General features: G+C 48.3%; 1 protein-coding gene across 16 annotated transcripts in view; it reads right to left on the bottom strand.

Moving 5' to 3' along the window:
* The window catches only part of KLC1 (kinesin light chain 1), a 66,783-nt gene that overhangs the window by 15,325 nt on the left and 26,644 nt on the right, over positions 1-24,814 (bottom strand). For 8 of the 16 annotated variants that reach the window (XM_059879009.1, XM_059879002.1, XM_059879001.1 and 5 more), the window contains 10 exon segments: positions 23,633-23,711; positions 23,066-23,291; positions 19,445-19,532; positions 18,737-18,838; positions 16,123-16,296; positions 15,884-15,983; positions 8,667-8,716; positions 8,514-8,581; positions 6,380-6,488; positions 608-769 (listed from right to left, as the gene is read on the bottom strand). In XM_059879009.1, the coding sequence (XP_059734992.1) occupies positions 608-769; positions 6,380-6,488; positions 8,514-8,581; positions 8,667-8,716; positions 15,884-15,983; positions 16,123-16,296; positions 18,737-18,838; positions 19,445-19,532; positions 23,066-23,291; positions 23,633-23,711 (1,158 nt within the window). 16 annotated transcript variants of the gene reach the window in all.

Below are 24,814 nucleotides of genomic sequence, written 5' to 3'. Positions count from 1 at the left end.
ACAAGTATCCGATGCAGGCACAAGCTTGCAACCCAAAGGCCCCTGGCAGGCCCTCCTCCAGGGGATCTTCCAACCCAGGGACGGAACCTGCATGTCTTACGTCTCCTGCAGAGACAGGTGGCTTCTTCACCACCAGCGCCCTGTGGGAGGCCCTGTCCTGTTCTCTTCTACAGACAAGTTCTACTTGGATCATCATCTTCCTTTGAAGGATTGATTAATTCTAACAAAATCTACGGCAGCCTCGTCAGTGAAATTAGGAGCACTGAAGTTAGCAATGAAAATGGGTTAAGTTAAAAAAGCGAGTTAGTTCTCTGCCGCACTAACCCTAACATTAAAACCAAACCAGATGATGGAGTATGCTTTAAGCAACCAGGACACTCAATCAGCATTACGTGCTCAGAAGAAAGCCAACCGCTCTCACAGATTCCTAAAGAGAAGACAATCTCTTCAAACAAGTAACAGATTGCAGTATTAGCAGAAGATTGGAACTTACAAAAGGCTTAATTGGTACTTAGTTTGAGGAAAGGAGGCTGCCCTCAGGTGCGCCGGGGCGCCGGGCCGCGGCCTCCGGGCAGGGCTGGGCGGGCGCGCTGTGCACTGTACTTACCCCGTTCCACTCTACGCTCATACTCACTTCCTCCCCTCCGTCAGGGCCGCTCTCGTACTTGACCACGTCCACGCTCAGGCTCTCCCGGCTCCGCCGCTTCTCCGTGTTCTCAGGGTCATTCAGCACTTCGGCTACTCTCTGTTTGTGAACATTGTCAAGACCCTGCGAGCCAGGCAGGGGGACAAGGGTTTGATCCATTAGCGGTGAAGTTTTACTATGGGTTTCTTTCTCTTTTTAAAATTTTTTATTGAAGGATAACTGCTTTACAGAATTCGTTTTCTGTCAACCTCAACATGCATCAGCCAAAGGTATACGTACCTCCCCTCCAGTCTCCCGCCCCATCCCACCTCCCTAGGTTGATTCAGAGCCCTGTTTGAGTTTCCCGAGCCACAGAGCAGACTCCCGAGGCTATTTTACACGAGGCCTCTATTTTACACACAGTGATGTAAGTTTCCCTGTTACTGGCTCCATGCCTCTCACCCTCTTCCTCCCCTCTCCCCAGGTTCCTAAGTCTATTTTCTGTTTCTCCACTGCTGCCCTGTAAATAAATTCTTCAGTACCATTTTTCTAGATTCCATGTATATGAGTTAGAATACAGTATTTATCTTTCTCTTTCTGCTTACCTCACTCTGTATAATAGGTTCTAGGTTCATCCACATCATTAAAACCGACTCAGATGCATTCCTTTCTATGACAATTTTCTTTAATTTACTGAGGTTCAATTTGTGACCCAAGATGTGGTCTATCCTGGAGAATGTTCCATGAGGATGTGAGAAGAAGGTATATTCTTCTGCATTTGGATGGAATGTCCAAAAGGTGTCAATGAGACCCATCTCACCTCATGTATCATTTAAGATCTGTTTCCTCATTAATTTGGTTTGGGTGACCTGCCCACTGGTGTGAGTGGGCTGTTGGAGTCCCCTACTATGACTGTGTTGCTGTCACCTTCTCCTTGTCTGTCTGTCAGTGTTTGGCTTATGCACAGTGCACCCATGTTGGTGCACAGATACTTACAACTGCTACGTCTTCCTCTTGGATGCATCCCTTGATCATTACGTAGTATCCTTCCTTATCTCGTCATCTTCTTTATTTTAAGGCCACTTTGTCTGATACGAGGATTGCTACTCCAGCCTTCCTTTGCTTCCCATTTGCATGGAGTGTATTTTTCCAGCCTCTCACTTTCAGTCTCTATGTGTCGTAACGTCTAGAATGGGTTTCTTGTCGACAGCGTATATATGAGTCTTGTTTCTGTAACCATTCAGCCATTTTGTGTCTTTTGGTTGGAGCATTTAATCAATTTACATTTATAGTAATTATTGATATATATATTCCTATTGCCATTTTCTTAATTGTTTGCGGTTGATTTTGTAGATCTTTTTCTTCTCTTATATTTCTTGACTGTATAAGTCCCTTTAACATTTATTGTAAAACTGGTTTGGTGGTACTAAATTCTCTTAACTTTTGCTCGTCTGAAAAGCTTTTTATTTCTCCATCAATCTTGAATGAGATCCTTGCCAGGTACAGTAATTTTGGTTGTAGATATTCCCCTTTCAGTATGTTAAATATACCCTGCCATTCCCTTCTGGCCTACAGTTTCTGCTGAAAGATCAGCTGTTAAATGTGTGGGGTTTTCCTTATGTGTTACTTGGTGCTTTTCCCTTGCAGTTTTTTTTTTTTTTAATTTAGTCTTTGTTAGTTTGATTAGTATGTGTCTTAGTATGTTTCTCCTTGGGTTTATCCTACATGGGACTCTCTGCACCTCTTACGACTTGATTGACTATTTCCTTTTCCATGCTGGGGAAATTTTCAACTATAATCTCTTTTAAAAATTTTCTTGTACCCTTTTTTTTCTCGTCTTCTTCTGGGACCCCTATAATTCAAATGTTAGTGGCTCGGGTATTGTCCCAGAGGTCTCTGAAACTATCCTCAGTTCTTCTCACTCTTTTTACTTTATTCTGCTCTTCAGAAGTTATTTCCACCGTTTTATCTTTCAGCTCACTCATTTGTTCTTCTGCTTCAGATATTCTACTGTTGATTCCTTCTAGAATATTTTTAATTTCAGTAATTGTGTGGTCTGTTTCTGTGTATTTATTCTTTAATTCTTTGAGGTCTTTGTTAACTGATTCTCGCATTTTCCTCCATTTTGTCTTCAAGGTTTTTGATTATCTTTACTATCATTATTCTGAATTCTTTCTCAGGGAGCCTGCTTGTTTCCTCTTCATTTATTTGGATCTCTGTGTCTCCAGTTTGTTCCTTCGTGTCGTACTCCTCTGCCTTTACATACTTTTTTTTAACTCACTGTGTTTGACGTCTCCTTTTCCCAGGCTTCAAGGCTGAACTCTTTCTTCCCTTTTGTTTCTGCCCTCCTATGGTGGGTCCCGTGGTTTGTGTAAGCTTCGTACAGGGTGAGATTTGTGCTGAGTTGTTTGTTTGTTTTTCCTCTGCTGGGCAAGGCCGAGTGGCGTGGTAATCCTGTCTGCTGTTTAGATGAGGCGTCCCGCACAGGGCGCTACTGGTGGACGGGCGATGCCAGGTCACGCGTTCAAGTGGCCTCTCCTTTGTGTGAGTCTCACTACCTGATCCTCCCCAGGGTTAGTTCTCTGGTGGTCTAGGGTCTTGGAGTCAGTGCTCCCACTCCAAATGCTCAGGGCTTGGTCTCTGTCAACCTCCCCTCCTCCTACCAGCACTGTGCCATGGGTTTTGTCTGTGTGTTCACTGGGAAGACGGTCACCAGCCTCAGAGACCTGTGTGGGGGAAGGCGATCTTCCTCTTGCTGAATTGCTGCACCGGCCTTCTCTGTCCTCCACACATCCTGGGACTCTGACCTTCTGACTCTAGTTTTGAGTGTCTATTGTGGATTTCTGAGATAACTAAACATACAGCAGGGGAAAAAAGCTCTTAAACGTTGGAGGGTAAGTGAGAACAGTGATTCTTAACATGCAGACTTGCACATTTCACCATATATAGATTTTTACCTCAAATTTTAAAACACTATGAATGAATACTGAGCTTCAGGTGATGAGGTGCGTGCTGAGGTATTCAGAAGGAGTGCAGTGAGGTACACAACTGTGGAAGGCCTCCGAGCAGAAGGACTGAGGACGCATGGGAGACGCTCACAACTCAGTCTAGCTGGCGAGCACACGGGACAATGTCTGGGAAGTTTCATCAGAGACGCTGGGGAAACGCCCAGGTTCTAACACTTTAACACCAAGTGCTTGGTGTTCCGCACCTCCAAAATAAGTACACGGTGAAGACTCACAGGTTACACTGTTCTCAGTACAATTAGCCCCTGGCTTATGAAAGGCATTTTCAGGGCAAACTCTGCTGCTGCTGAGAGAGACGGGAAGCAGAGGCCAGGCGCCTCACCCTCGGGGTCACCCACGCACACCTGAGTGCAGCTCCCGCGCCAGCGCCGGGCAGCGAGGGTCCCACGTGCGCTCCAGAGCCACCCGATGACCAGGCACAGCCCGCCTGACGCTCTGGATGGACCTCCACCCAGACGGCACGCAAACACAGTCCCTTCGATGACCCTCACAGTTTCCTCCTCGAGGGGCACAACCCCAGACAGGACGCAGGCTGCTGTCTCTGCCACAGTGAAGCGGACCTGGCCCTCCGTCAGGAGAGGCCGTCCTCAGCAAAGCACTGGCAGCCCCTTCTCAAATGTCTGCAGCTCAGCTCCGGGCTCGAGACGCTGCTGGCTGGTAACACTGTGCAGTGCTGGTTCACAGCAAGGCCCAACGATGCGGGGCGTCACAGGCCGAGAGCCAGGACCCCACGCTGCACACACCCAGGACGCGTGCTCAGAGTCCCCCTCCCCGGAACAGCAGCCCCTCAGTCGGAGACCCAGGGAGGGCGACAGGAAGGGGCGCCTGCAGGGGCACAGGCAGGGAGAAGACCATGGACAGGCCCTCTGCTGGGCCTCCTCTAATCCCTCTGCACAGAATCTCGACGGGTAACTTTTACCCCAGCCCAAAAGTCGCCATAAACCAACAACTGCATGATAGCCTACACATACACCATTCTGGGGAAAAAAACCACATCAGCCCCTCCAGTCCTAAAAACAGAAAACAAAACCTGCCATCTTTATACACGTACACATATATAGTAACGTATTAACCTCTTAACTCTGAAAACTGGTAATTAAAGGGCACAAAAGCAGCGCTTGTATGTGCTTTAACAAACCGTGTTTCAGCCTAACTAACACACCTCAGACGGTGAAGCAAAGCGCTTCAGCAGTCCTTTTCATTTCCAGATAACATTCCATCGCATGGATGGACCACATGGTGTATCCACTCACCTATCGACGAACGCGCAGCTGTCTGGACGTTCAACCTACTGAAACCAACACTGCCATGGACACATTTCCTCATCACTCACGGGGCCCATACCTGCCAATTTACCTGCTGGCCAAAGTGGATCTGTCACCCCAAATCCACACTCTCAGTGCCTGCGTGGGGATTCACTGACACACACGGGGTGGGGGAAAACTCATCCCAAATCAACACTCTCAGTTCCTGCGTGGGGATTCACGGACACACACGGGGTGGAGGAAAACTCATCCCAAATCCACACTCTCAGTGCCTGCGTGGGGATTCACTGACACACACGGGGTGGGGGAAAACTCATCCCAAATCAACACTCTCAGTGCTTGCGTGGGGATTCACTGACACACACGGGGTGGAGGAAAACTCAAGTCAGTTGACACGCACATCTGCACTCAGACGGAGCAAAGCAACACTGCGTTCCTGCTTCATCTCATACTGCAAACGGTCCTGCCCCCACTCTCAGTTACTCAGAACCGTGTCATCTGCATTTTGGTCGGTGGACCCTTGAGTGGTGCTCAAGTGTCCTCTGGACGTGCCTCATGGAGACACTGAGCTCCCGTCGGGCGGGAGTCAGTGCTGCTGGCCATGACGTCAGCATTAATGAGTCAACAACATACACTAAAGAGGGTGTCTGAACAGAAGCCCAGCGGGGACAGGCTGTGTGCTGACCTGGTGACTGAGTGCGACCAGACTCGCAGGAACCCGACTGTGCCTCCTGGGGACAAGGGCTCAGAGCAGCTGCATAGAACCCGGCGTGGAGGAAGGGGACCAGCGGCATCTGCCCAGCACCTGGCTGCCCTCTCTCAGGCAGGCGCCAGCAGCGGGCGCGCAGGGCTAGGCAGGAGCTCCAGGCCTCGCTCCTGAAACACCCTCCCAACTGCCCTCTCCGGCAGCTGGGCCGTCCACGCCGCCACCAGCCGTGCACAGCCTCCTCCTCAACACTTGCTATTTCTGCTGTGTTTCTCCTTCCAGCCAGCCCAGAGGGCGTGCAGGGGCGCCTCGCCGAGCGTGCACTTGCGTCCCCGGGTGACTAACCGCCTGCGGCGTCCTTCCACGAGCTGCTGGCAGTTGTGCAGCACCTTCAGAGAAACGTCGATTTAGGGCCTGTGTTCATTTTTTCATGAGCTGCTCCTTTTCTTCTTATACATTCTGGATGTTAGAGGGCGTCAGAGACGTGGTCTGCAAACCAGTCCGCCCACTCTGTGGGTGCCCTTCTGTTTTCTTGACAGCATCCCCGAAGGCACAGGCGTTTCTGACTCTGGGGGTTCTGACTGGCTTCTGCTTCTGCAGCCTGTGCCTGTGGTGTCATATTCACGGCATTTGAGCAACCCGATTTTATTTGTACAAACTAAATCAGTAAATGTTTTCTCTCTCTAAATCAGTGTTTCAACAAGTCTCATGAAACAGAATCAAACTCAAACCCACAAGCAGAAGGCCGCTGACTGACCTGTTTACGAGACCTCATGGCTGCTTCTTCCAGTGTTTCTGCAGCTTCAAATTTGCCTTGACGTCTGTAAAGCGCCCCAAGGTTTTTTAAAGTAGTTGTGACAGTTGGACTGTAAGAAAGCATATAATTCACAAACCGACTCAATGAAAGTTTCAGAGCAGCCACCTTCAACAGCACCTAATCCAAAGGACAAACATACTTAAGTCTGCTACAGTTTAATTTCTACAGTACTTTTTAGCTGTAAAATCCTAAAAGGCTCTTCTAGCTCATGCATCCCCTGCCTACGGCACTGAGCCCTGCGGCTGGTGGGACAAACCCCTGTGCTGTCTCCGCTCACACCGCCTACTGGGCGTCTCAGCAGGAAGGTCTGTGCTGGGTGTGTCTGGTGGCCATCAGCTTCCCCCGGAAGCAGAGCTGACTGTGCCAGGCAGCGCAGAGGACACGCGCTCAAGTGCTGCCGTCCACCCTCTCCGTTCCCCTTCAAGGAGGGGAAGCAGAGTGGAACCAAAACCATCACCAGTGGGACCCGACGCAGAGAATGACGGCTGTGTGTGCAAAAGAGGACCACACAGTGTGGACACAGATGGTGTGCTTCTGTGCTGCTGACAGAGCAGTCTGGCTGACAATGAGAAATAAATCCAGCTCATGTTACTACAGATATACTCCAGGAGGCTTTCCTCTTATTGATGACAGGAGCTGTAGAAGTAAGCTGGGAACTCTCTGGTGGTCCAATCTGTGGCTAGGACTCTGCACTCCCAATGCACGGGGTCTGGGTTCAATTCTTGGTCAGGGAACTAGATCCCACATGCTGCACTGCAACTAGGTCAGAGGGCCACAACTAGAGAATCTGTGTGCCCCAAAAAAAGACACTGCAGGACAAAAAAGATTCCATGTGTGCTGCAACTAAGACCCAATCAGCAAAAAAGATACAATAAATGGTTTTAAATAAATAATACAGCAGCTATACTCCATGTTTTGAGACAGTTTACACAGTACTGGGAGAAAGCATGTGAAATTCAGAAATTACGGTAAGTGCTATGGGGAGTAAGAGGAGGGACATTTATTCCAAACCAGGGTTCAGAGCAGTAGAGTCTCCTGAAATAGTAATGAGAGACCATCCAGTCAAGGCTGTGGTTTTTCCTGTGGTCATGTATGGATGTGACAGTTGGGCTGTGAAGACGGCTGAGCGCTGAAGAATTGAAGCTTTTGAACTGTGGTGTTGGAGAAGACTCTTGAGAGTCCCCTGGACTGCAAGGAGATCCAACCAGTCCATTCTGAAGGAGATCAGCCCTGGGATTTCTTTGGAAGGAATGATGCTAAAGCTGAAACTCCAGTACTTTGGCCACCTCATGCGAAGAGTTGACTCACTGGAAAAGACTCTGATGCTGGGAGGGATTGGGGGCAGGAGGAGAAGGGGATGACAGAGGATGAGATGGCTGGATGGCATCACCGACTCGATGGACGTGAGTCTGAGTGAACTCTGGGAGTTGGTGATGGACAGGGAGGCCTGGTGTGCTGTGATTCATGGGGTCGCAAAGAGTCGGACACGACTGAGCGACTGAACTGAACTGAACTGGACTGAATAGGAGACCAGTAAAGCGAGTCTTAGAAGATAAGTGCAAGTTCAAACAGGAAAAGACCACAGACAAGAAGCGCTCCAGTAAAAGGAGGAAGCAGCACTGGGCCGGGCTGGAGGGCTGCTGGCAGAGGAGCCACGTTGCCCTCTGCAGACTGGAGGCCCTGAGGCTGCAGGAGATGGGGTGTGTGCCTGGACACAGCTGCAAAGTGCGGGCTTCGCGGGCTGCAGGCCTGTTCCTGCGAGTCTGCCCTATGGCCTTAGAGGCTATGTCTCCACGTAGCCATCTCTCCTCCTGCAACCTGGGAGCTAGCCTTAAGACACAGCATTAATGAACAGGGCCCATGTTTTTGCCCATGGGATCATATTGAGGTGGGTTTTGTATAAATTATCTCACTTACAAAGTTATGGAGTTTTACTGGAATCTGGGGAAAATAAGGGCCTGTGCAGCCACACCACCCTGAGAAACTTTACACACACGAGGTGGTTTACGGGCTGCCCCTGAAGCGCCAGCGCCTCCCACGGCTAAGGGCCTGTCTCCCAGGCAAGCAGACGCACCTGTCGACTTTGCAGGCCTTGTACCAGCCACCATACTCTCCAAAGGACGTCCCATCCTTCTGCTTTCCCTGAATTGCAACAAAGAATTTCAAGTAGATAATTATCAAGCAATATATTCAGTTTAGAAAACTTCACAAAATAATGTGTTCTTACTTTGCATTCTTCTCTCTCCTCAGCATGCATCCAAATGGGTTTATTTTCATCTATGAAGAAAAAATAACATGCCATGAACTGAGGCGTAGCAGAGCCCACTGTGCAGAAGTTGTCCAGTGCCAGCGTTTGCAAGGCTTCTGTTTGTTTTCCATGTGATCCTTCTGAGATATTACTTTTCACAACTAGGACAGACTAGGCTTCACACTGGAGACTAAGGACTCTGACGCAGAACCAGACCGAAGAAACGAGGAGGAAATGACCATGTACGCGCCAATCAGTGAACAGAAGACGCAGAATCAAAGGTGCCTACCCAGACAGGGAGGTGACTGTCAAAAACACGGACAAATGCGCGAGTCTTTATAAGGAAACTTTTCGTTGTTGTTCACTGACTTGTTTCTCCAAGCATTCACTGAACGCCTACTATTTTCTGAGAGCTGGGGCTTCACAGGTAAAAAAGAAATGACTTCAGTCCTCCAGCACCTGACTGTGAGGCGTGAGAGCAGCACTGCCTGCTGTGGCCCAGCTGACGGCGCCTGCTTTGTTTTCTAGCCTCTTTCCCAGCAGGGCCAAAACTGTGCTCCTAGCGAGCCGCAGATGCTACTCGACTTCCCTGGACACAAGCCAAGCTGAGTGTCTGCAGCAAGCCTGGCCTAGTGCATCCGGGGCTTACAGCCCCTCTGCTCGGGTTCCCAAGGCGCAGTCTTCAGCAGAGAGAAGGCTTGTTTCTTTGCAGCCCAGTCCCCCAGTGGAGCTTGGGTAAAAACCCTGTAAGAAAACTTTCAATGCCAGAATCTTCACATAACACTTGGGACCATTTAGAATTTGAGGAACCCAACATTAAACAAAGTCCAAGTAGTAAGATGTTGAGAGAAAAAGTGAAAAAACTATAAATCAACATTCCTTTAAACTTTTCTTAACTTTTGAGAATGCTCACACATAACTGTTCACCCAAAACTTTCAAACAACTAATGTACCACAACACGGCAGGCAAGCTGTATTACAAGTGAAGGTTATGACATGAAAAATGCTTAAGCTATTAGCATAAAGGAAAATAATCAGTAGATGTGATTATATGTAAAGTGTCGTTTCAACTATACAAATCAATAAGAAAAAAAGGAAGGAAAGACACTAAAAACACTGAAAGACGTATCTGGGTAATGAAATGACAGAGACTCTCCTGTTCACATCTCTGCACTTATTTTTGAGGTTTCCCGCAATGAGGACGTATTTCAGGCTCCGGAGAACAAGACCTGTGTCCCCACCCAATCCAACCACCCATAACTTCCCGATCTGGGCAAAGCACTGAGCTGCAGGGTCCTCGCTCCTAAAATGGAGTAAGGTGTGACCCACTTCACAGAACTGCTAAGAAAAGTAACATTACAAATTTCAACTGTTTTCTTTTTTCATTGAAAGACTACTGTATATGGTTATTAATTATTATGATGATTATTTGGTATGCCATAGGAGAAGAGTAAAACTAGTTTTAAATACTGGTTTTAAGAGTGAATGCTTACACAGCAAAGGAAACCATAAACAAAATTAAAAGACAATCTACAGAACAGAAGAAAATATTTGCAAAGCATACAACTGATAAGGGATTAATCTCCAAAATATACAAATAGCTCTCACAATTCAGCAACACAAAAAAGAACAAACAACCCAATCAAAAAATGGTCAGAAGACCTAAATAGACGTTTCTCCAAAGACAACATACAGATCAGATCAGCAACAGGCACATGAGACGATGCTCAACATCACTAATTACCAGAGATGTGCAAATCAGAGCTATAATGAGGCACCACCTCACACCTGTCAGGACGGCCATAATTAAAGTTTACAAACAGTAAGTGTTGGAGAGGGTGAGGAGAAAAAGGAACCCTCCTACCCCACTGGTGTGAATATAAGTTGGTGCAGCCGCTACAGAAAACAGCCTGGAGGTTTCTCAGAAAATAGAGCCACCACATGACCCTGCCGGTCCATTCCGCGGCACACACCCGGAGAAGACGCTACTACAAAAAGACACAGGCATCCCTATGTCTAGAGCAGCACCTTTACAGTAGCCAAGACCTGGAAACAAACCAAATATCCATTGACAAATGGACGGATAACATATATACAATGGAATACTACTCAGTCATTAAAAAAATAGAGTGAAATAATGCCATTTGCAGCAACATGGATGCAACTAGAGCGGATCATACTAAGTGAAGTCCGAAAGAGAATGACAAATAATACAAGATACCACGTACATGCAGAACCTAAATTACGACACAAAGGAACCTACCTATGACACAGAAACAAGACTCAGGGACAGAACAGACTGGGAGCTGCTGACGGGCTGGGGGAAGTGGAGAGGGAGGCCGGGTCAGCAGGCTCAACGATCACGTGGAGGACGGGCAAACCACAGGGCCCTGCCGAGCAGCACGCAGACAGTAAGTGTCCCGTGATAAACCACAGCACAAAGGACACTTTAAGAAGAATGTACATGTATTCGTAACCGAATCATTTTGTTGTAAAGCAGTAATTAACATTTTAAATCTATACTTCAATTTAAAAAATAAAGCAAAAAAAAAGAAAGTGAGACTAGCCAAGGAAATTCTGAAAAGGAAGATTAATGAGAGAGCCCTCTACACATCACATGTTCTACCTTCACCCCTCCCACGCCTGCCTCACTTCAAGCCACAACAGCCAAGAAGATGTGTAACTGACACAGAATCAGTATCTGCATCAGTGGAAAGAAACAGTTCAACACAAAAACCACCCCCACCATTAGCAACAGCAATGAAACCACCGACTTGATAAAGAATTTAGAATGTGACCAATAAGACCTTAAGACTTAGTGGTGGGAACAGATGGATTATTCAGTTAGGGGTGCTGGCACAAAAACTGTTTAAAAATCTGAAAAAATATTTTAAATCTCAATCTTTTTTAAAAAAAAAAAGACTAAACAGTATTTAAAACTTACTCACACTGTAGTATTCTTGCCTTAAGAACCCCACGAACAGTGTAAAAAGGCAAAAAGATATGACACTGAAAGATGAATTCCCCACGTCGGTAGGTGCCCAATAAACTACTGGAGATCAGTGGAGAAATAACTCCAGAAAGAATGAAGAGATGGCGCCAAAGTGAAAACAACGCCCAGAGTGGATGTGACTGGTGATGGAAATAAAGTCCGATGCTGTAAAGAACAATACTGCATAGGAACCTGGCATGTTAGGTCTATGAATCAAGGTAAATTGGAAGTCGTCAAACAGGATGGCGAGAGTGAATATCGATAATTTAGGATTCAGTAAACTAAAATCGACCGGGATGGGTAAATTTAATTCAGATGACCATTATATCTACTACTGTGGCCAAGAATCCCTTAGAAGAAATAGAGTAGCCCTCACAGTCAACAAAGGAGTCCAAAATGCAGTACCTGGGTGCAGTCTCAAAAACAACAGAATGATCTCTGTTAGTTTCCAAGGCAAAACCATTCAGTATCACAGTAATCCAAGTCTATGCCCCAACCACTAATGCCAAACTTGAAGTTGAACGATTCAATGAAGACCTACAAGACCTTCTAGAACTAACACCAAAAAAAGATGTCCTTTTCATCACAGGGGACTGAAATGCAAAAGTAGGAAGTCAAGAGATACCTGGAGTAACAGTCAAGTTTGGCCTTGGAATACAAAACGAAGCAGGGCAAAAGCTAACAGCTGTGCCAAGAGAACGCACTGGTTCTGGCAAAAACCCTCTTCCAACAACACAAGAGACAACTTTACACATGGACATCACCAGATAGTCAATCCTGAAATCAGATTGATTATATTCTTTGCAGCGAAGATGGAGAAGCTCTATATGGTTGGCAAAAACAAGACCGGGAGCTGACTGTGGCTCAGATCACGAACTCCTTATTGCCAAATTCAGACTTCAACTGAAGAAAGTAGGGAAAACCACTAGGTCATTCATGTATGACCTAAATCAAATTCCTTACGATTATACAGTGGAAGTGACAGAGAGATTCAAGGGATTAGATCTGATAAGACAGAGTGCCTAAAGAACTATGGATGGAGCTTTATAACACTGTACAGAAGGTGGTGATCAAAACCATCCCAAGAAGAAGAAATGCAAAAAGGCAAAATGGCTGTCTGAGGAGGTCTTACAAATAGCTGAGAAAAGAAGAGAAGCGAAAGGCAAAGGAGAAAAGGAAAGACACACCCATTTGAATGCAGAGTTCCAAAGAATAGCAAGGAGAGTAAGAAAGCCTTCCCTCAGTGAATAAGCAAAGAAATAGAGGAAAATAGCAGGATGGGAAAGACTAGAGATCTCTTCAAGAAAATCAGAGACACCAAGGAAACATTTCATGCAAAGATGGGCACAATAAAGGCTAGAAATGGTATGGACTTAACAGAAGCTACTAAGAAGTGGCAAGAATACATAGAAGAACTGTACAAAAAAAGTCTTAATGACCCAGATAACCATGATGATGTGACCACTCACCGAGAGCCAGACATCCTGGAATGCGAAGTCAAGTGGGCCTTAGGAAGCACCACCACAAACAAAGCAAGTGGAGGTGATGGAATTCCAGCTGAGCTATTTCAAATCCTAAAAGATGATGCTGTTATCATCACAAGGAGACCAAAGTGCTGCACTCAATATGCCAGCAAATTTGGAAAACTCAGCAGTGGCCACAGGACTGGAAAAGGTCAGTTTCATTCCAAACCCAAAGAAGGCCAATGCCAAAGAAAGTTCAAACTACCGCACAATTGCACTCATCTCACACACTAGCAAAGTAATGCTCAATATTCTCCAAGCCAGGCTTCAACAGTACATGAACCGTGAACTTCCAAATATTCAAATTGGATTTAGAAAAGGCAGAGGAACCAGAGATCAAATTGCCAACATCCACTGGATCATCGAAAAAGCAAGAGATCCAGAAAAACATATATTTCTGCTTTACTGACTATGCTAAAGCCTTTGTGTGGATCACAACAAATTGTGGAAAATTCTGAAAGAGATGGGAAGACCAGACCACCTGACCTGCCTCCTGAGAAATCTGTATGCAGGTCAAGAAGTAACAGTTAGAACCAGACATGGAACAATGGACTGGTTCCAAACTGGGAAAGGTAAGTACATCAAGGCTGCATATTGTCACTCTGCTTATTTAACTTATATGCCAAGTACATCATGTGAAATGCCTGGCTGAATGAAACACAAGCTGGAATCAAGATTCCCAGGAGAAATATCAATAACCTCAGATATACAGATGACACCACCCTTATGGCAGAAAGCGAAGAGGAACTAAAGAGCCTCTTGATGAAAGTGAAAGAGGAGAGGAAAAAACTCAACATTCAAAAAACTAAGATCATGCAATCTAGTCCCAACACTTCATGGCAAACAGACTGGGAAACAATGGAAACAGTAACAGACTTTATTTTCCTAGTCTCCAAAATCACTGTGGATGGTGACTGCAGCCATGAAATTAAGACACCTGCTCCTTGGAAGAAAAGCTATGACCAATCTAGACAGCATATTAAAAAGCAGAGATATTACTTTGCCGATAAAGTTCCATCTAGTCAAAGCTATGGTTTTCCAGTAGTCATGTACGGACGTGAGACATGGACCATAAAGGAAGCTGAGCGCCAAAGAACTGATGTTTTTGAACTGTGGTGTTGGAGAACACTCTTGAGAGTCCCTTGGACTGCAAGGAGATCCAACCCGTCCATCCTAAAGGAGATCAGTCCTGAATATTCATTGGAAGGACTGATGCTGAAGCCGAAGCTCCAATACTTTGGCCACCTGATGCAAAGAACTGACTCATTGGAAAAGACCCTGATGCTAGGAAATACTGAAGGAAAAAGGAGGAGGAGATGACAGAGGATGAAATGGTTGGATGGCATCACCAACTCAATGGCCATGAATCTGAACAAGTTCGGGAGATGGTGATGGACAGGGAGGCCTGGCGTGCTGCAGTTCATGGGGTCGCAAACAGTCAGACATGACTGAGAAACTGAAGGGAACCGACACTGCTGTTTACTGACGTCTCAGCTGTATGTACTGATCTAATCCTACTGTTCGACAAGAATCCACCTCAGTCAGGAGAAATGGATTTCCGGACAACACGCCAGGTCATGCATTTCAATGCTGCACCACAGCAAAGAGGCCTGTGGCCTGAGAGCCATGCCCCAACAGCCAGTCAGGGCACACCTGCACCTTTCTGTCCCACGTTCTAACGTTTGTGTGGAAGATAAATCCAAGTACAGGAAACCACTTCTAACTAGAACCCAATTAACTGGACTCCATGCTACTATTTTTAGTAGAGAGAAGTCAGCAAATGACAAGGAAAGTTAGCAAATCACTTCCCTGAGAACTTTTTTGAAGCAGCACTAAGCTGATGACCTGCAACAACCGACACCCAGCAAGGCTTCTGCAGTGAGAGGACACGGAAGCTCCCTGTGGACTGTGAGGTCCAGGGAGGTGAGCTGTGATCCGGTAGGGGCCAGGGCAGACAGAGTCCATTTCCAGAATGACAAGCCTGAGGCATTACCATCTTCTGACAGTAAAACAGACTTACTGCTCCACTTGCTGACAGAGAAAAACTAATACACTTCTCAAAAGGTTTTCAAAAATGCTTTCCAGAAATTCTCCATAAAAGGAAGTATTTTATTAACCACAACCTCTTTTCCCCAGGAATCCTAAGGTTTCCAACACACTGGTAACAACTGTCCACATTGTCAACCCCTCTCGTCACGGCCACCGAAGGGGGAAGATGCCTCACGTCATCAGATACTGTTTTACTGAGCAGTTAAAAGTCTGACAAAATGTTTATTCCAAAACTGTGTATTAAGCACCTACAATACTTTAAGGACTATAAAGGAGGCAGGCCTCAGCTCCTTACGGCCATGAGACAACCCAGCAGGACTGGGATGGCTGCAGAACCTGACAGGTCCCAGGTGGTGCTGAAGCTGCTGCGTGCCTGCCGGCACTTTGAGAGCCACTGGACCACTGAACAATTCAAGAAAGCAGCTAAGGACTCCAGGAAGGCTCTCTGGAGTTACTGCATCCAGGCTGTGCCTAAAGCAAGTGCAGACTCTGGGTGAGGGCAACCTGGAAACACGAGGCAGGTGGGCCATCACGCTGTGATGACCTCGGTATTACCAAGTTTTAAACTGGAAATCCCTATGTTTAACACATCCTACAGCTAACCTGCTTAGAAACAAAAGTGCATCTCTTACCGTCCACAGAACCGAACTCCCTTTCGTGTGCGCGAGTGAGGATCTCTTTGTACAGGGTCTCTGCCTGCTTGAACTTTCCTTGCTTCAGGTAGCAGGAAGCCTTAAAATAAAACAAAGCACTTACTACTCTTCACACGTCAGGGAAGCACATTCTTATCTGCAGGTTCAACTATGAAACAGCGCTGAGGCTTCAGGAAGCAAGGAATCTGACTATCTACAGGGCTGACCTGTCAACATACCAGGTTATTTTTTGTTTTGGCCACATTGGGGTCATCAGGTCCCAGTTTTGTCTGGTAGATCTCGAGGGCTCTCTGATAATAATATTCCACTTCTTCATACTTGCCCTGGTTCTGGCATAGTAGGGCCAAGTTATTTAACTGCTTGGCAACATCTGGGTGATCCTTTCCCAAAACCTAGGAATAAAAAACAGCATTAGAAACACTTGTTATTTTTTTCACAGGGTACCATCCAACCCACTCCCTACCCTACCACGAGAAGGCTCTTCCTAAACATCAAGAGGACTGTGCCTTGCTTCCAGGCCTGTGATACTTAAACATCCACACATGCAGCACAAAAATAACTTAACCAGCATTAGTTGAGTCTTCTTCTTGGGGGAGGGAGGAAACTGTGCTGATTTCCTTCCCAAGCTCTGGCGTCTTGAATCCTTACAATAATCCTACAGGGTAGGTAATACTATGGACACTCTGAAGATGAAGAAACTGCGTTTTATGAAGGCTACCTACATCTGGTTATAAAGGCTATCTACATCTGACTGCCAAGCTCTAAACATGCCCAGACTCATACCCAGCCCTTTCTGACTCTAACGGCATTACACTCATTCCTGTGAAGAACAGCCTCAAAGGGAACTTCCAGCTCCTCAGCTAACATCCTACACATCTTCTCTTTAAAACCAGATTCTGTGATCACAAACCAGGTCCCTCACACTTCAAACTTCACTGCAAGGCTCTTCAAACTCAAACATGCTGTCCCAGACATCCAATACTCTTCTCCCAGCCCCACCCAGCTCCCCACTCCCACCAACAACTCACCGTGCAGGTCTCAGGTTCCCTCAGAAGGGACCTGCTTATATCCAATTTAAGGGACCCGTGAGTCCGTCCCCACCCAGTTAACTCACAAGTACATCACTTGGGTTTTTTTCTTTCTTTGCTAGTATCACTACTCAAAACCACCTTATTTATCAATTTAGTTCTTTATCACCTGACTCTCCTCTATTAAAATGCAAGCCTCAGAGTGCTTTGTCTCCGTGTCTAGGTGTAATGTTATCTCAGCACCTAGAAAGGTGCTCGGAAAAAGCAAAGGCACCCCACTCCAGTACTCTTACCTGGAAAATCCCATGGACGGAGGAGCCTGGTAGGCTGCAGTCCATGGGGTTGGCTAAGAGTCGGACACGACTGAGCGACTTCCCTTTCACTTTTCACTTTCATGCATTGGAGAAGGAAATGGCAACCCACTCCAGTGTTCTTGCCTGGAGAATCCTAGGGACGGGGGAGCCTGGTGGGCTTCCGTCTATGGGGTCGCACAGAGTCGGACACGACTGAAGCGACTTAGCAGCAGCAGCAGCAGAAAGGTGCTGGCACACAGGTGGATGAATAAACAGTGAACCTCCTCCTCAGGACCTGAACAGGCCTTCGGCCTCTCCCTCCCTCTGCACTGCCCTCTTCTCCCTGGCTGGGAAGCCCTAAGACTCGGCTCCAGACCAACTGACGGCGGGAGGCCACGTCAGCACAGCCCCAGCCCTGGACCTGAAGGAGCTGCTGCTCTACACTCTCCCTGAGCTCTCGGCCAGAAGCCAACGTCTGCCTGGTGGACCGTGCTCCCAGGGAAGGGACTGTGGCTAATTCAAAATCATCAACTCTAACCAAGTGAGGGTTCCCAAGTCCTCAATAAATGTTTGCCAGATGAGTGAGTGAATGAGAGCAAATAAACACGAAAAAACCTACAGACCATCATCTAGACTTCACAATCCACAACAGGATACATGTGTGGTTCTCCCTGATTTTAACCCCAGCCCACTCAAAACCTGAGTGGATAAATAAAAAATAAAATAAAAACTTTATTTCTTTATAACCATCACGCAAATGACAGCATAGACGAAACTTTACCTGTATAACCTGATAATGAGCTTCTTTTCATTTTCCCTTTCCCAAGTACTTGCCATTATGACTCAAAATTAAATGATTAATCTCTCAATATCAATGATAAATAACATTCGATAATATAACATTTGATAACAATGACACAAACAAATTAAAACGTGATGACGTGGACCTGCCCAGTGTCTGCAACATTTGAATACACAGTTATATGGAGTACTGTGGAAATGAACAAGACCCATTTTAAAAACACCTAATCACTATGCACTGTACTAACCAACACTAAACGTCCACGACAGTGACTCAGTCTATGCTCTGAATTATTTTCTGGTTCTCAAAAGAAAAGCTATCGCAGTAAGTTTTATAAGCATATTTGGTGACCATTTAATTTTCATGTTTTTCTTCTTGACAGGCACATGCCCCACTGCAAATGAAATGCCCCATGCCTGGCACTCACAGGCCTCAGAAATTCCTTCTTCAGCCGAGTCACTTCCAGGCCACTCTAGGCCTCAGGCTGGGAGAGCCTAGAACTCAAGGCTCCACCCTCTGCACCCTGACTGCCCCAGACCCCCAGGCAGGCCCGCCGGCCGCGCCTCAGTCTGCAGCCTGGACTGAAGGGCGCATTTTAGGTGCTTGGCCAGTGAGGATGTATCGCCACGGTCCTATCTCAAAACGTAGAGTGAATTATTTAAAAGCATAAAGTGCGGCGTTTCGGGAACAAGGACCATCCTGGGCGCACCTTCTCTCTGATCTCCAGAGCTCTCTTACACAGCGGCTCGGCTTCTTTGTACTTCCCTCTTTTGCCGTAAAGCACTGCGAGGTTGTTCAGAGTTGCTGCCACCTACCAACAGAGGGAACCAGGAAGAACGGTAAATGCCACGGCAGAGGGGACGTCAAACGTCACACACACACGACCCCCAGTGCGTGGCGGAAGTGCTCTCCAGCCGATGAAGGACCGTGACTCCACTCAGAGGTGAGAGAGCAACATCACTGTCCACAGTGGGCCAAAAGTAACACCAGACCATTAACAAATCAGCATCAACATGATCTTGATTATTTTTTTTTTGAATTTCACTTGGAAGCCACAAAACCAACCAAAATAGATCTATATGCAAATGTGACCAGATTTTAATAAAAAGGCAATACAAAATCTTTAGGAAAAAATTTACAGAAGGACATGCAATTTGATCCAGGATCAAAAACACCATACGTGATCCATTTGAGGGGGGTGATCAACAACATGAGTGCACGCTGAGATCCGCTCAGTGTGAGCCCCCACCCTAGGGCGCATCACTGCTTCCGAGCGAGCAAGTCCTACCTGCGCCGTCCAGTGAGAGGGCAGCTCTTAAATCTTCCCTGTTGAGTTTAACAGTGAAATGAGTTGGGTAAAAAAAAACGTATTAGGGACAGTAAAACTTGAAAAAGGATGAAGAACCAGTATACAAACCGCAGGATGATCTTTGCCCAGAGTTTTCTCGCGGATGGCCAAGGCATCGTTCAGTAGGTTAGCTGCGTCTTTATATTTATTTTGGTCTCTAAATTAAAAAACACACAATTATATGTTTACACACAGCTCACTACACCTTTTAAAATGTAATTCTGGAACTAAGGAAATAAAAATTAAGTTTTAATTACTAAAAAAAATTAAAAGTTAGCTATTAAAACTATTAAAAACATCCCTAACAGTAGGAGAGAAAAGACTTCCTCAACAGACACGTTGGCAAGGAGAGCTGGGAGTCGGGCCTGCTAAGCTAGACCGCTGGGACAATAGCGCCCCGCGTGCGGAGGGGTCTGCACGTGCCCGCTGCCCCGCACAGGCAAGTGTGGCCGTGCAGACAGGGCGGGCGCAGAGCGGACCCAGCTGCCGGCCGCACGGCCTGGCGCGCCACGTGGCCGCCTCAACCAGCCCACTGCAAAGGAAGGACGTAACTCACAGAGCCGCTCTAAGAGGCTAATGATTTGCCAAAGCAGCAGCTCAGGGTGGGGCGGAGGGGCCTGCTGACAGTGGGGAGACGGAAGCAGCTGGGGCCCAGCCCAGCCCCCTGCGTTTAAGTGCTACCGACCGACCGAAGGGCTGCAAAGCAGTCGCGCACTGTGTGACACTGTGTGACACGGAGCGCGCACACCGCTCCAGCGCTCGAGGACAGCCACCCAGCAAGGCTCCGCCCGCACCGCCCGGAGAGAGGGCTGAGGCTGCTGGTCCTCAAAGGGCACTGACTCCCTGGAGTAAAGGTTTTCTATTATATTAAACTTACATTATCATCTTATACTATGTTATATTATTAACATCTTATATTAAACTGACTCAAACGTTCTGTGAAAGTCAGCAGGTATGACACAGACCCAGTTAAATACAGCCACAGCCAGCCCCCAGTGCCGAGAGTGCGATGGCTCAGACCAAGCAGGCACACTGAGCGCTGCTCTAAGACAGACCCGTCACAAAACGCCAGGGACTGTCACTCAGCCTCAAGGGCGTCACGCCAAGAGCAAGCGCGGCAAACCACAGCCGGAACCAGTCACAAACCCGGCCCTTCCCCAGACCCGCTGAGTCAGAAATTCAGGGGGCGGGGCTCAGCACGCATTCCACAAGCCCATCCAAACATTCAAACTCAAATGAAAACCAATGCACACCTTGCCAGCATTAAAATAAATCCCAATACAGAAGTGGGCGGGATCACAGAAGGCCCAAACAACTAAAAATGCAGAATCACAGAACACAGATTAACACACAAAGCTGTATGTCTCCGTAATAAAGAGCAGGCGATAACCAGCCCCGCCCCAGGCTGGCGAGGGTTGGGGACTGTGAGCTGGCACCACCTTCCTCAGCAGCTGGGCAATCTGTATCAAGAAGCGTGTAAGGTGAAGACTCTTACCACTCAGGAATTGACACTGAAAAAAATTCAAAATCTTTTGCCCAAAACATGTTCATCAGTATAATATTAATACCCGTCCCCCAAAGAGCTTAAAATTAAATGTCCCTTAATAGAAGAAAGCTGAAATACTGAGTCATGGCTCAGCTCTGGGACTCAGCACTGAATACAGTGTGAACACAGACACAGCTGCTGGTTTCAAACATGCTGCTGACATGAGTGAACCCTCACGCTACAGGACCAAGGAGAAAGAGGAGAGGCCATCAAATTCCTAGCGCGTCTACGTGACCACGCCTTCTACGTACCACAGTCCCAGTCACGTTCTACATGCGGTTTTCACCTAACTCACGCACAATAAAAATATCTAGGATTAGCTGGAAACACTCCCTCGCTCTCGATGGTTCACTCCCCTTCACAGACCCTCCGGCTCCTGTCTGCACCCCACTCAGTGCCCAGCTCCAACCCTAGCAGATCCTGTGGCCCGGCCCCCACCCCGCTCTGTCCTCCCCTCTCCCACAACTCTCTTCTGAGACCCAGCCGCTGGGCACAGGCACGTTCAAGCACTCCCCTGCAGCCCCATGGCCTACTCCCACCACACTCCCGCTGCTCTGCCCCGTGGGACGCAGGAGTAAGTCCCCAGCACACCCTGCAAGGCCCCAGAAAGCACTCGCACCCCTCCACTAGGCCTCCGTAATCCTCCCAACTAGAAGGCAGCTCCGCATCAGCACTTCTGTGTTGTTTTACTTTATTATTTATTGGCCATGCTGCAAGGCTTGCAAGATCTTGGTTCCCCGACCAGGGACTGAACTTGGGCCCTGGCAGTGGAAGCACCGAGAACTAAACCCTGGGCTGCCATGGAACCCCGACGCCTGCACTATTCTATTGATGACAGTCTCCTTGCTTCTATAATTACATGAACGTAACCAGCCTATTCTCTAAACAAGATTCTAAGCTCCTTTAGAAACACTTAGGTGATGCTATCTATTTCACACTGCCAGGTAACATCACCTTTCATAACCCTTGCAACCCTTCTGAGGCTCAGAAAAGCTAAGGGCTCCGGACAACGCCTTCAGTCTAGTGGCCACTTAGCAGAGATACAAACTGAATTCTCCTGACTTCCAATTCAGTATCCTGCTTTCTCCTTGAGAACAGGTGTTACGTATTCATCTGTACAGTCTCACAGGAACCAGCCTGAAGTTTTACATACACTTGGGTCTCAAAAATGTCTGCTGACCTGTAAACAATCAAACTAATGAAGAAACAAGGTGCCGCTCCCTGAAATCCACCACGCTGGAGCAGCCACCGCAAACCAGTCCTGCCCTGGGAGTAACTGCCCCCTCCACAGGGGCAACTCACCCGACCTGCTCCGTTTCAGCTCAGCTCAGCAAAGGGCTCTGGTGGACCACTGCCCGGGGCCACAGGCAAACGACTGAACTCCATTCAGTGAGTTCACCAAGGGCTTCCGAGTTAGGAAACATGCTCAAGGACGTAACTCAAGGCAGAAACGAGACAACCTGGTCCTTAACGTCAAGGAATCAGGATTCCAGGAGAAGAGATGACAAAATTCAAATGAGGATGCCAAGCACAGAGCAGGAGCTATGAGAGAGGTGGGGCCGAGGGTCACGGGGCCAACAGGGGACGGGCGTGCAGAGCCCTGGAGTCAGGAAGGAGGGCTGACGGGGATCGGAGAGGTGGGGGGACAGGGCACACAGAGCCCTGGAGTCAGGAAAGAGGGCTGACGGGGATCAGAGAGGTGGGGGGACAGGGCACACAGAGCCCTGGAGTCAGGAAGGCTGACGGGGATAAGAGAGGTCGGGGGACAGGGCGCACAGAGCCCTGGAGTCAGGAAGGCTGACGGGGATAAGAGAGGTCGGGGGACAGGCAGGAGTCGTCGGGGGCTATTCTGGGCCAAGGCAGCCTGGTACACCAAGTACTGTGGGGAAAAATAACCAGCAGTCTAGAGTGGCCTGAGGGAAGAAGGCTGGCCCAGGCGTCCCAGGCAGCATCCGCTCTACAGGGTGACGTTCCTGCCAGGGAGCAGCTCTGTGTTCTGAACTGAACCCCTGACTGTTTTGAAGACAAATGGATGGTAAGGCTGGAGAAGCAGCTCAGAGCAGGTTATAGAAACACATTCTCGGGGCAAGTTCATTGGAAACGCTGTCTGGGTGGAGTGAAGAGGAAAAAACGAGACTACTAGCCTGTACACCAGGGCCAGGATGTTGAGCATGGTGGCCACGTCAGGGTGGTCGTGGCCCGAGGTCTTCTCCAGGTCCTCCAGGGCCTGCTTGCAGAGGGGCACGGCCACCTCGTAGCGGCCCTGCGAGGCGTACTGGATCACCAGGTTGTGCAGGGTGCGCAGCCGCGCGGGGATCTCGTAGCCGCCCTGCTGCGCGGCTGCCGCTGCGCTGCTGTGCTGCTGCTGGACTGCGGAGAGAGGCCAGTTCAGACGCGGGGAGGCCGCACGGGACACCAACCAGAGCCTCCTTCGCAGCCTGTCGGGCGGGGGTGCTGCACACCCCCACTGCAAAGCGAGGCTGCCGCGGCCCCAGGAGGACCCCCCTCCTCCACACACTGAGAACCCAGACCCCGGGGGAAATGGCGGCCCACTCCCCTTTACTAGGGGCCGGCTGAACACGCGACCTGTGAGGCAGTCTGTGTGCATGTTCGCGCTCTTGCAAGGCAGGCTGCAAGCGCCCACTAATAACAGCAATTACCCCCAAGAGGAGAGGCCACCTCCCGCCCACCGGCCCCCACTCCCAACTCACTTCCTTGACCGGGGTCATCGTCATCATTTGGGAAGAGGTCATCCAAAGGTTCCTTGGTGGAATCAGCGTCTTTGTCCTCCTATGAAACCAACCCTGGACAGTTAGTTTCACGAATATTATAAAAGCTGCACTGGATATCTTTAACATAAATTTCATTTTAATTAAAAATAAAAAAGACAGTTCTCTTTCCAGATCAAATCAAGGATTAGCCACAATTTGCTTTATCTATCGGTTTAGGAAAGAGCAATGGGAAGTCTGCTGGCCTGAACTCAAAGTACCTGTGTAGGCTGGAGCCACAAACAGACCACGAAGGCACCTCTATGCCTGAGTCGCCAACCGGGCCCCAGGAAGTGCAAAGAGCAGGGAGCGCTTTCTTATCTTACTTGGAAGCAAGTGATTAAAATGGCCAATCTCTGAAGACTGCGGAACTGGTGGGATGGACAACCCCTCCACACCCAGCACCACACAGGACCCCTAAGGGCGGTGTGACAGCCCGTGACTGGGTCCCACCCAGCACCACACAGGACCCCTAAGGGCAGTGTGACAGCCTGTGACTGGGTCGCCCAGAGAGGAACCCTCAGGTAGAGACAGTGATCAGACGATGGGATGAACGGACAGCAGTTCAACCAGGTAAGAACTCGGCATCACCCTGGCACAGGAGGACACCAGGCTCCTCTGGAGGGGACACCCTGAGGGGTACACACCACGTTTCCAACATTCCTGAGCGGGATCCTGGGACGAGTGGGAAACGCCACCAAGGACTCTGCAGAGATCATGAGCAAAGTGGACTCTGGGCTGCAGAGGAGACGAGGCGTGGCACCCTGCTCAGCCTCCCAGGTGTGGCCCTGGCCCCAACAGGAGAGCCCTCAGGCCAGGGAGATGCACCAGCAGCGCAAGGAGGAGCAGGGATGGGGAGAGAAGGTACCACGGGCGTGCCCTGAAAGGGGAGGCGGGGCTGGCTCACCGCATCTCTTCTCCAAGCCAGACACGTTTCCAAATTAGAAAGTATTAGAAAGTTTTAAATGTCTCTGAATCTGAGACAGCAGCTTTCCGCTGCTCAGTGTCACCTCATTTTCCAGGTGAATCAACTATTCTTATTTGCACAGCAGCCTCCAGGAGTGTCTTTAAAATCAAAACATCAGCTGCTCCTGACTTAGAGATGCAAGAGAGAAGTACAGCAAG

The sequence above is a fragment of the Bos taurus genome, chromosome 21, assembly GCF_002263795.3.
Source record: "Bos taurus isolate L1 Dominette 01449 registration number 42190680 breed Hereford chromosome 21, ARS-UCD2.0, whole genome shotgun sequence".
Taxonomy (NCBI): domain Eukaryota; kingdom Metazoa; phylum Chordata; class Mammalia; order Artiodactyla; family Bovidae; genus Bos; species Bos taurus.
Note: the sequence above shows the minus strand (reverse complement) of the source record. Positions and strands in the feature narration are given on the sequence as shown.